This window comes from Agelaius tricolor, unplaced genomic scaffold (assembly GCF_023055355.1).
Source record: "Agelaius tricolor isolate 1412-34295 unplaced genomic scaffold, bAgeTri1.0.p SCAF_3, whole genome shotgun sequence".
Taxonomy (NCBI): Eukaryota; Metazoa; Chordata; class Aves; order Passeriformes; family Icteridae; genus Agelaius; species Agelaius tricolor.
Genome location: NW_027269263.1, coordinates 39,205,492 through 39,217,751, shown reverse-complemented (window position 1 = coordinate 39,217,751; position 12,260 = coordinate 39,205,492). Strand labels below are relative to the sequence as shown.

The window sequence follows — 12,260 nt, the reverse complement described above, 5'->3', positions numbered from 1 at the left end:
CATGGGGCACGGGGAGGCGGATTCGCCGCCGGCGGCAGAGAAGAAAGGGGCGGAGGAGGAGGAGGATGATTTCGGCTACCGGCTCTTCCCGGACCGGAATAAGAAGCCGCAGAGCTTCCTGGTCCGCAGCCTCTTCACCTTCCACAATAAGTGCCAGCTGATGCTGAGGCTCACCCTGGAAACGAGTAAGCGCTCCCCGTCCTCCCGCGGGCCTGGCCGCGGCGCAGGAGAGGTGCCAGGCGGAGGCCGGGGCGCCCGCGGCCGCCAGCGGCGGTGACCTTGTGCCGCGGGTCCCGCGGAGGGCCGTGCCCTCCTGCCGCAGCACCCCCGCGGCCGCCGGACTGGGCCCGAGCCGGTGGCGGGGTGCGGCTGCTGATTTAGGAACACGTTGATTTCGGTTAAGATAAAATACAATTTCGAAAGTGGCAGAGAGAGGCTTTTTTTCTTATAAGAAGGTTCTCCTGTACTTCTTTTTTTTTCCTGAGAAATTGAGATGATTTGTCAATATCTGTGCCCCTTGCACTGTTTGATGTGGACTGTGCGTGTTGACAGCAAACAACGATGGTCACTATAGGCCGCTCTGTTTATGTTTATTAGTAATAAAATATTGTGAGGAGTGACTTGATTCCTGAACAGCTTTTACTCTGTATTCTGGGCTACATCAGAAAGACCATGGCAATACATCAAGGGAGGTCATTCTCCCCCTCTGGTCTGCTCTCCTGTAGTACTCCACCTGTAGTACTGCAGCCAGGTCTGGTGCCCTTGGCATAAGAAGAAGATGGAACTGGTGGAGTGAGTCTAGAAAGGGCTGTCAAGTTGGTAAAGGGGCTGGAGCACCTCCCCTACAAAGACAGGCTGAGAAAGTTGGGGTTGTTCAGCCTGCAGAAGAGAAGGCTGCATGGAAACCTCAGAGCAACCTTCCACTGTCTGAAGGGGCATATGTGGAAGCCAGACAGAGACTCCTCATCAGGAATTGCAGTGATAGGATAAGGAATAAAGAGTTCAAACTGTAACAGGGCAAATTTAGGCTAGATACACAGAAGAAATTTTTTACTGTGAGGGTGGTGAGGCACTGGGACAGTTGCCCAGAGCAGCTGTGGTTGCACCATCTGGGCGTGTTCCAAGGCCCAGTTAGATGGGGCTCTGTGGAGCCTAGTCGAGCGGAACGTGTCCTTGCCCAAGGCAGGGGGATTGGAGCTTTTTTATCTCTAAGCTCCCTTCCAACTCAAACTGTTCTATGATTCTATATCACATAGTCTGATCTGTAACAGATGCCAGTTGCATTGCAATAGGATTAAATATTGCAAAGTATAAATTTGCGTGTATAGAGCTTTTCTTGATTTTTTTCCTTGACTGTCTATATTTTGTTTATAGATGATTTTCAAAACTTTTGTCTAGAGAAATTGATTGCAGCAATGTTTTTCTAGATCCATATGCTCGACTTCTTCTTGAGGCTCTGAAGCAATCTGGTTGGTATGTAAACTAATTTGTCTTGTTCTAGGTAGTAATGTCACTGTGATAAATAGTGAGTGAAGTTTTTAAGTTCTTTTCTGTGACTTTGTTTGTTTGGGCCTTTCAGCACTGTCTTCCATGACCGTCACTTTTCTTGTGAAAACTGTGATGGCTGTGTCGGTGGAGGTTTTGATGCTGCCACATCTCAGGTAGGTGCTGGACATAGTACTCTTTCAAAGGACTGCAATTTTTTAGTGTTTTGTGGCTAGGATTAAATCTACCCATACTGATACATGAGTTAATCATGAAAACAAGAGAAATGGAAGATGTTCCATGGCATTGGAACTAGTACACTTCAGCATGATAAGGCTGTTAATGTTGAAAAACATCAATCCAAGGACCCTAAATGCTGCTTGTGGTGTGTCTCTTAGAAGTAAGGGAGGTGTTGAAACTTAGTGAAAAGACTACCTATATCTCTTCTTCTGCAGATTGTTCTGTGTCAGAACAACATTCGCCGACAGTCCCATATGAACCGGGTGGTCACACATGAATTGATTCATGCATTTGATCACTGCCGTGCACATGTTGACTGGTTTAAAAATGTCAAACACTTAGCTTGTTCAGAGGTAAGTTAAAGTGCTTCTAATTTTATCATTTTATTAATAATTGCTGGTTATTAGGGCTGCTTTGTGTTACATGGTCTGTTTCACACAATTAATTTGTTTTAATCCTGTTAATACATTTTGTCCTTTCTGTCAGGTCAACCTAAATAGTTTTGTTCAGAAAACAAATACTTAGTTTTCACAAATATTAGTAAGTTAATGTCATACAAAGTAGAATGTGATCACTGTGAGTGTAAGAAGTGGTTATTGACAAATAAGAGAGTTGTTAGAAGTGAAAACATATTCACATGGTAATCAAATGCTTATAGAATTCTTTTTATCCCATGCAAGTCATGATATGTTAGGTGATTATCACAGTAACCTTGGTTTTGTTTAGGTTTTTTTGATTAACAACAAACTTGTCTTTTCCTGTAACATTCATTTTTTGAGTAATTGTGGTCTTGCTGCTAGTACACTGTAGTTATGAATCCATCACCTTTGCATGAGGTTCTGAGTAAGCTGGTCTAGTGGAAGGTGTCCCTGCTCATGGCAGGGAGAAAAGAACTTGATGATCTTTAAGTCCCCTTACAACCCAAACCATTCTATGATTCTGTGGTTTCAGAGGACATTTGAGTATTAAGGGCCTTAACACTTGACACTTCAGGAGGTGAAATTAAATGGAGCACAGGCTGGGAGGGATTCCTCTTGTGTATGTGACACAGGTGTTGTGTTTATGAATCTGCATGCTTTTATTTGATTTCTGGTGTAACCCGTATCATTTTGTCACAGAAAAGTTTTTCACACGCTCAGCTTCACTCTTTCATTTCTGATTCTTCTATCTCCTTCTCTGCCATGTGGCACAGGGAGCCAGGGAATGTGAGCTGTGGTCAGTTCATAGCCCTTTGTCTCTGCTGCTCCTTCGTCCTTGCACTCTTTCCCTAGTCCAGCTTGAGGCCCTTCCCACAAAATACAGCCCTTCATGAGCTGCTTCAACATTAGTCTTTCCCTTGGGCTGCTGTTCTTCAAGACCTGCTCCACCCCGAGTTCTTTCCACAGCTTACAGTCTTCCAAGAATGGACTGCTCCATCATTGGTCCCCCAAGGCCCACAGTTCCTGACAGAAAATGTACTCCTGCATGGGCTCTCTGTGGGCTGCTGCTTTTTTCAGGGCATGTTTGTCTCTCGTGTCATGATGTCTTCCTTGGACTGCAGTGTGGATATCTGCTCCACTGTGTTCCTTCATGGACTGAAGGGAGACAACCTCTGTCTCCATGGTCCTCTCTGATGCCTGCAGCACCTCCTCCCCATCCCTCCTCAGTGTCTGTGTGGCTGTTTCCCTCACATTTTCATCACTCCTCTGTGTCATGGCTGACCTGCAGGTTTTTTAATCCTTTCTTGAATGCGTTGTCACGGAGATACAACCAGCACCAGTAATGGTGGGTCTGTTTTAAAATCAGTTAAAACAGGCACTGTCTGACATAGGCTCAACCACTTCTACAGTCTCACAGAAGCTGCCCTGGGAGGCCCCTCACTGCCAACATTTTGCCCTGTAAACTCAATACAATAATTTTTAGTTGTTAACTGTCATATACCTTATTTTGTCAAATATTTTATATATATATATAATATACTTTATTAACTGTCACATACTAATTATTCAAGATTGTGCCTGTTCTTGCTCTTGTCAGGATTATTTGTTCATTTCAGGTCTTTTGATTACTTAATTTTATGGCATTTACTTTTTTTGTTGACAGCTTTTTAATTCTTACTTTTTCATATTTTCCATGCATTTATTTTCACTCTGGTACTTAATTATAGGAAATCAAGATTTATTTACATTTCCTAACAGACTGTGTAGGGTATAAAATATTTAGCAGACAAAAGAAATTCTAGTGTAGAGGACAAGACAGTTAAGCTAAAGCATACATGCTCATTTAAGTGTAGGTTTTTGCAAAACAGATGAGTTACAGCTCTTCTGGTATTGCATCTGTAGTCTTTGGAAGGTATCTGCCTTTCTTCCTGACTGCTGTAACAGATTCTGATATAGACTGGGGAGAATAATATTACTTCCCATGTTCTTCTAGCAGTTCATCTATATACATACATATAATCTCTACTGCTCATTTATTTATATTTTAGGGATGTGTGGGAGGTAGTTCCTGGAGAAACCTGAAGGTTGTTGTAGTTCACTGAGGCTGAGATGGATGTAAAGGGTATGGTAGTAACAGGTGCTTAAGAAGTTAAAGTGGCCTCGGGAATATCCCCTACCAACAGCCATCAGAAGTGTAGAAGAAAAATGTTTGTTACAATTTCTTGGACTTTGTATTTTCATGTGTTTCTCTGATCTTGTGATTTTTTATTTTTCTCAATAGATTCGAGCTGCTAATCTCAGTGGAGACTGTACTTTGATGAATGAAATAGCCAGGTTTAAATTTGGATTGAAAGGGCACCATCAGGTAAAAACTGCGGCTATTAAAATCTAATAATTTGTTATGTTACCTATTTGGTTTTAGCCTTCTGAGCTTTCATAGCTAAAAACTTTAGAAAGAGAAATAGATGCCATAGAGTTGCTGTTTCCTCCTAAATAATACTTAATGGTCGATGTTAGGTTTTTTTTCCCACTTTGTTATTTTTATTGGAGTGAAATCCCTGAACATTTAGTCAGCTTTTAAAGCATTACCACTGACAATGGATGGCTAATAAACCAAACAAAAAGCAGGGCTTGCATGAAATGTAGTGGAAATACTTTATCCACTTTAAGTGGTTGACACTCTTAAAAAGTTATTGAAAACTGAAGGAAGCAAAATGAGAAGATTTCTAAATAATCATGTGCATTAAGTCTTGTGGGAATTATTTTTGTGAATAGTAATGAAGTCTACAGATAGAGACCCAAGTAGTTGCTCATTTTAGAGTGGCAGTTAGGTTGTAGATAATGTTTGCATATTTTTTGGTCTTTTGGCAAACAAACTGTAAGAAAAAGTTACCATGAAGAGAAGTATCAAAATGAAGGCCAGTAGAGAAGTCATTCCATTGTTATACAGCATTTCAGTTTGTAAAGAACCTAACTGGTATTTGTGTCTGTTTCTTTCTGACTTTTTTTTGTGTCCAGGTCAAGCTTTAAAACACTTAATACCTACAAAAAATGCCAAATTGTATTTTAATGCCCGTTCTAAAGAATGTCTTTTAATTATTTCATGGTTTAAATGTCTTTTAATTATTTCATGGTTTATGTGTACATGGCAAACTAAAGCACATAGTTTACACAGGATGGAACTAAAATGTACTTTAGTGCTTACTACAGGCACTGTTTGACTCTTCTTTCATACAAAATTGTTGCCTATATAATAGGAGTTAATACTTGACAAAATCTGGAAAAAGGTTACACTAATAATGACAGATTTTTTTTTTTTTCACTTTAGACTTGTGTACGAGACAGAGCAATTCGTTCCATTCTGGCTGTTAGAAAAGTTAGCAAAGAAACAGCAGAAAAAGCTGTGGATGAAGTTTTTGATGCCTGCTTCAATGATCTGGAACCTTTTGGAAGAATCCCACATAGCAAGGCAGATGCAAAACGTGCTTACAGAGACTTTCAGAACAGAGATCGCTATACTGCTAATTTGTAAGGGTGGGTGAGAAATTACATGAATGCCTGATTGTTCAATAACATCTGGAGTTACAGTCTATGCCCACAGTGCACGTGGAAAGGGCAAATCTATCAAGCATATTAATTAATTTTTTAGACATTTTTTGTGAGCCATCTTCCATGGAAGTAAATGGGGTAAATGAACAAGACTAAAAATGGTGCTTGCTCACCTGTTATTCCAGAAAGATAATTTAGTATGCCAAATGACTCGTCAAATACAATGCAATGTGCTTTTTTCACTCTGACTGACTGGGACTTGGTTTCTGAAATTTTGTTGCCATTGAATAAATCTTTCCATTAAATCTTCATGTTTTCCCTGTCTTCGATACACAGTAATGAACTTGATAATCTTCATCACTTTATTTTAAAAGATGGGCACCTGAACTACAGCTCTGTGCTCTAGATTAATAACTATGGGTAAACCCAAAATTTAGTAACTGCCACATTTGCTTTTGAGCACCTCCTGAAATTCTTGGGTGATTATCATTTCCAGTGGTGGGAAAGCTTTTGTGACTTGAGTCCTTTATGCCCTGAACATGCTGCTCATGTCCTCATTGTCTTTGATATTGGAGGACCAGGTATGATGATCAGAGTTGCCTTCTCCTGGTCTGTGTTCCAAAATGTTTTGTGACAAGAGGACTGTCAATATATGAAGCTTTTTCAGGAAATACATAATTTGACTGTAGTGAGGCAGCAGACTCTGGTGAGACTTGAGCTGCAGTGAGGCACTGAACTGCTCAGGAGGGGAAATGTCAGCACAAGCACCAATTTCAAGAGCCTGACATGCTGCAGCTGAAAGGAGGAGGTAATCCCAAGTACCTCCAGAATTTGGCAGCCTTTGACAGGGCCCTTATTTGACTGTAGACTTGGGCTCCTGCAATCCACCTATTTATTTCACATGCCTACAATGTTTTGGATCTGACCATCATTCTGTAGTTTCCTCCTGGGAAGTATTCAGTCATGTGATAAATCTCCAGCCCACTGGTCCTGCTTCTAAGGTGTCACTGAGGAACAAGGTGCCTGAAGATGATAACAGTGTGTTGCCTTTTCCTGATCAGTGTCATCACTTTGAGAAGATTAAAACCTAAGCACAGTCCTCACAAAGGACAAAGCAGAGCATACACAAAGTGCCTGAGAGAGTTGATCAAGCCTGAATTGCCTGAGTTCTGTTTGTGTTGGACTATGTATGGTTTGCATTTATTTCCAGGTGTAGCATAATTCATACCTACAGGAACCATTACTTCTGGGGCTAAGCATTGATGTGGATCCCTCAGAAAGTCATCCCCATTGTACTGGAGGAAGTTAGGTCTTGACTAAGATTCTCCAAACCTGTGCTTTCAGTAGTTTTACAGAATTTCAAATGGAGATGTCATAATCTTATTTTTCTGGGGTAATTAATCAGTGACTGACATAATCTCATGGCTGAATATCTGAACAGAAAAAAATGGGTATAATAACCTAGATACCTATGGAGAAAATTACACATTGAATTCTAGGCTTCCCATTATCCATGCAGTCTCTATAGACCTGGAGTTTCCAAAATCCTCTGAGGATCAGAGATGCTTTGAAATCATCATAATAGTATGTATTAATATTCCCTTAACCTTTACTGTTTTTCAAGTCACTGTTTTAGTCAGTCTGATGTATGATGCTGGGTTTTTTATACCAAAGTTCTGCTTTAATGATTGTGTGTGTGTTTGCATTTATATTGTATTTTGACCAATACATACTTTGATTATATACATTTGTCTTCTGTCTGGGATAAGCTTTATGAAGTCTACTTAAAATTAAAAATATCGCAATAAAAAATAGAGAATGCAAGTATACAAGCTGCTTTTCTTTTTTCTTCAACATTTTTGGTAGGTGAACATCAAACATTTAATTATGAAAATCTTGCAAAGAAAGTATTCAAACATATCTTGCTAGTAAAGAGGACATTGAGCTGTAGAAAGACACAATTCTTAACATATAGTATGTTTCATAGTATATCACTGTGAAACAGTTGGAGACCATGTTGGGCACTGTAATCACAAAATGTTTGATTTTGTGCAATTCTTGGAGAAGTAAAGAGGGGACTCAGCAGAACTGCTACCTTGGACTTCCAGAGGGCAGCCTTCATCCTGTGTAGGAGGTTGGTTGGCAGGGTACCTTGGGAGGCAGTCCTGAAGGGCAAAGGAGTCCAAGAAGGCTGGACAATCTTCAAGAAGGAAATTGTCAAGGGGCTGGAGCAGGCCAGACTGACTGAACAGAGAGCTTTGGCTGGAACTCAGGGAAAACAGGGGAGTTAGAAGAAAGGCCAGGCCTCTCAGGAGGACTGCAAGGATGTCATGAGGTTTTGCAGTGAGCAAATTAGAAGGGCCAAAGCCCAGCTAGAACTTAATCTGGCTGTTGCATAAAATAAAAGTGTTTCAATCAGTACCTTTGTGACAAAGGGAGGGCTAAGGAGACTCTTGATGCTTTATTGGATGGGAGGGGAAACACAGTAACAATGAGGAAAAGGTTGAGGTACTCAATGCCTTTTTTGCCTCACTCTTTAGTAGTAAGACCAGTTGCTTTCTGAGACCCCAGCCCCCTGATGTGGGGGACAGGGGCAGGGAGCAGAATGAATCCAAGGGGAAACATTCAGTGACCTGCTACACCACTTAGACAGACACAAGTCCCTGAGACTGCATGGAATCCAACCATGGGTACTGAGGGAGCAGGCAGAAGTGCTCACTGAACTATCTTCCATCATTTATCAGCAGTCATGGCCTAATGGGAAGGCCACAGTTGACTGGAAGTTAGCAAATGTGATGCCCAGTTACAAGAAGGGTCAAAAGGATCCAGGGAGCTGGAGGCCTGTAGGACTTGCCTTTGAGGTGGGGAAGGTCATGGAGCAGATCATCTTGAGTGCCATGATGTGGCACATACAGGACAACCAGGGGTCAGGCCCAGCCAGCATGGTTTATGAAAGGAAGGTCCCTCTTAACCAACCCGATCTCCTTCTGTGACAAGGTGACCTAGTGGATGCAGTCTACCTGGTCTTTGGTAAAGCCTTTGACACTGTCTCGCCACATTCTCCTGGAGAAACTGGCTGCCCTTGCCTTGGATAGGTGCACTGTTCACCTGTGTGGCTGGACCCAGAGAGTTGTGTGAACGGTGCTACACCCAGTTGGCTGTGGGTCATTCGTGATGTTCCCCAAGGTTCAGAATTGGGGCCAGTCCTGTGTAATATCTTTTTTGATGATCTGGATGAGGGGATCAAGTGCACCCTCAGCAAGTTTGCAGATGACACCTGGGTGGCAGTGTTGATTTACTGGAGGGTAGAAAGGCTCTGCAGAGGGATCTGGTCAGGCTGGATTGATGGGTCAAGGTCAATGGTATAAGGTTCATCAAGGCGAAGAGCCAGGTCCTGCTGGTGGGTCACAACAACCCTGTGCAGCACTACAGGCTGGGGGGAGAGTGTCTGGAAAGGTGCACCTGGGGGTGTTGGTTGATAGTTGTCTGAACATGAGCCAGTGTGTGCCCAGGTGGCCAAGAAGGTCAATGGCATCCTGGTGTGGATCAGAAATAGTGAGGCCAGCAGGACCAGGGCAATGATCATCCCCTTATACTCAGCACTGGTGAGGCCACACCTTGAATCCTGTGCTCAGTTTCAAGCCCCTCACTTAAAGTGCTGGAGCATGATCAGAAAAGGGAAATAGGGCTGATGAAGCATCTAGAGCACAAGTCATATAAAACGCAGTTGAAGAAATTTGGCTTCTTTATAATGAAGAAAAGGGGGTCTGGGGGAAACTTTATCTCTCTGTATGACTACTGCAGATTGTAGCCAGGTGGGGCTTGGTCTCTTTTCCCAAACAAGTGACAGAACAAAAGGAAACAACCTCAAGGTGTACCCGGAGAGGTTTGGATTGGATATTAGGAGATACTTCTTCATGGAAATGGTTGTCAAGCATTGGAACAGGCTCTCCAGGGCAATGGTTGAGTCACCATCCCTGAAAGTATTTAGACAACACGTTTAGTGGTGGACTTGGTATTGTGACTGTAACAGTCAGACTCAATGATCTTTCCAAGCCAAATGATTCTTTGATTCTCTGTAATAATTTCTATGAAATAAAATTGCATATCCAGAAAAAAGTCAGTTTAAGCAACGGATACTTTTCAGTTATACTAAGTCAAATTACAATGGCAGAATATATGCACAGCAAGTCACCAGAAAGCAGTCAGGACAGTCTAATGGGCTTCTTCTCATTCCCTGAGAAAAGGAGGGACAATAATTACATGGAACTTTGCACACACTGTTTATCAATTTGAGCAATCATTTCATTACTTCAGATTCAATTTTAACCTGCATCCTTTTTTCTCATCGAAACAGAGGTTAAAAAAACCAAGTAAAAACTCTGTGCAAATATGAAAAATTTGTGAATTGAATAAGCAGCAGAGGGAGCTGAAGGACTGTGGAACACCATGCTGCTGTGGAAAATCAGCTGCAGACTATACACAGCTGTTCTTCAGTGAGCAGTTCGCTCTTGGTTAAAATTTCTGTTTTAATCAAACTTGCATAACTTTAATATTAAAAGAGGTTCAAAATTAAACCATATTTCAATTCCTTTTTTTTTTTTTTTCTGTTTCTGAAGAATATTTGCTTCCATTAGAAGAAAACTTCAAAACATGTATGGAAATACTTTTGCCATCTGTGCTGTTTTGGAGTGCGATTTTGTTCACAGGAACACTTAGATAAATGCTGGGATGCGTGTGGCAGACCAAAATGTTAAAGCTGTAAAGACCCATCATTGGTAATCACAATTATGAAATTACATTAGCTTAATCTCTCATTCCTCATGCCTGAATTTTCAGAATATTATAATTTTTTTCTCTTAAATCTGAAAGATTTTCAAGTTTTGACCAAAAGAAAAGGACATCATTGTCCAGATAGTAAAGATACATAATTTTACACAGAAGAGCAGTTTAATAAAGAGCCTTCAGTTATTTTATTTATGCTGGAGACAAAGTGCTAGCTGTGACATACATTGCTTAATAGCTGCTTGGCAGAATTCTTTTAAAGTTTGTAGCACCTAGCTCTCAGTTGCATGGATGTATGTCAGTTACCCCAGGAGCCTTCAGATATTGATTGTAGTTTTTTAAAACTGTTGTAGAGACTGTAGCAATTATAAGTGAAAACAACAAAAATCATCAGTAAACAAAAAAATCCAACTCTGAAATACAAGAAAAGTTCAGAAATTCTCAGGGCCTGGTCAGGGAGTCTTGCTGCTTGCTAGATTCGAAGAATTCAGCACCAAGAGGTTATTGTCCTATGGAAATCCACTCAAACTAACTAATAAATTTCATCCTTTAGCTTGCCTGTATGCCTGATTAAAAAGAAAACTAGAAAACAAAGATTTACTTGGTTTTTCTTGGTTGGTTGGTTGGTTAGTTTGGGTGGGGTTTTTTGTTTGTTTGATTTTGGTTTTTTGTGAGTTTTTTTGGTTTATTTTTTTTGAGGGGTTTTGGATATTGTTGTTATAATTGTAGCTCTTTAATGGGTCATGAGAAAATAATTCAGAACTTAGGGGACAAACCATTACTTTCACTTTTCTCAAGAAAAAGATGAAAGGAGGAAAAAGGAGAAGATGAAAGCAGGGAAAAGGAGAAGAAGGGCACACACAAAGCACTCTGTGCTGCTGAGTAAGGAACCAATAATGAAGAGACACCTTGGTTTGAGCCTCCATTCTCAGCAAAAAGTTCTAAAGTGCTTGCTGGTTCTACACCCATGCTCTCCACTGACGGAGGTCTGCTGGGGAAAGGGCTGGGAGCGAGGCAGGCTGTGCAGCAGCTGGTCAGCATGCTGGCTGCAGGGCCAACAGGAAGCCTCCAGTATCCAGGCACTCTGCTCAATCCCCCTCACTCCTTCCAAGAGCAAAGTGGAGCCCTTTGGGGCACCTTTCCCATTCCCAGAATGTTTCATGGTTGAATGATTTTCTTTCATCTCCATTTTTTGTCCTGCTGTTTTCTCCTTGTTTGATGGAATTATTTCTCCATGAACACATTACACCTGTTCCTCTTTCCTACTCAAATTCTTCCTATGCATCGGTATCATGAAAGAGTGTTTAAAGATTGATTAAAGAATTGCCAGCAAAGGCATCAGTAAGAACAGGTTTAATATAAAAGTGGCAGCATGACAAAATTTGTTGGCAAGGTTTAATCTACTACTTACTAGATGGTTAAGGCACACTGAGGAAAAGCAACAAAAAAAATCCAGAGCAAATCAATCCAAACCCTAAGGGCCCAATAGCACTTAACAGCATTTAAATTTGATAGTACTTAAACTTAACAACATTTCACCTAATTTACTTCATAATTTAAACAATTTGGCAAAGAATTCATATAGCATTTACTATATCACAACAGTCAACAGTAATTTACTTACAGGCCTAACTTCCTTGCAAATCTAAAGTACTTAAGAATCAAGGAGAGCAGCATTTCTCCCACATTTGATATGCATGCTTGCATGCACACAGACATAAAGAGTACACAAAGTAACTATGAAAAATTACCCTTGAAGGTAGAGCAATACCCCCTTCAGAT

General features: G+C 41.0%; 1 protein-coding gene across 1 annotated transcript; it reads left to right on the top strand.

Annotated features, from left to right (window-relative positions):
• The first annotated feature begins 1 nt into the window (after nucleotide 1).
• On the top strand, nucleotides 2-6,002 carry ATP23 (ATP23 metallopeptidase and ATP synthase assembly factor homolog). Its single transcript, XM_071423541.1, has 6 exons — nucleotides 2-185; nucleotides 1,428-1,473; nucleotides 1,580-1,661; nucleotides 1,941-2,078; nucleotides 4,426-4,509; nucleotides 5,473-6,002. Exons 1-6 carry the CDS (start codon nucleotides 2-4, stop codon nucleotides 5,674-5,676), a joined length of 738 nt encoding a protein of 245 aa, XP_071279642.1. The 3' UTR covers nucleotides 5,677-6,002.
• Nucleotides 6,003-12,260: the final 6,258 nt, after the last annotated feature.

Bases quoted from the DNA above. Each gene is read 5' to 3' on its own strand.
- ATP23 (XM_071423541.1), top strand. From the start codon at position 2: ATGGGGCACGGGGAGGCGGATTCGCCGCCGGCGGCAGAGAAGAAAGGG. The intron at 1,474-1,579 runs GTATGTAAACTA...TGGGCCTTTCAG, and splicing joins GCTCTGAAGCAATCTGGTTG to CACTGTCTTCCATGACCGTC. The intron at 2,079-4,425 runs GTAAGTTAAAGT...TTTTCTCAATAG, and splicing joins AACACTTAGCTTGTTCAGAG to ATTCGAGCTGCTAATCTCAG.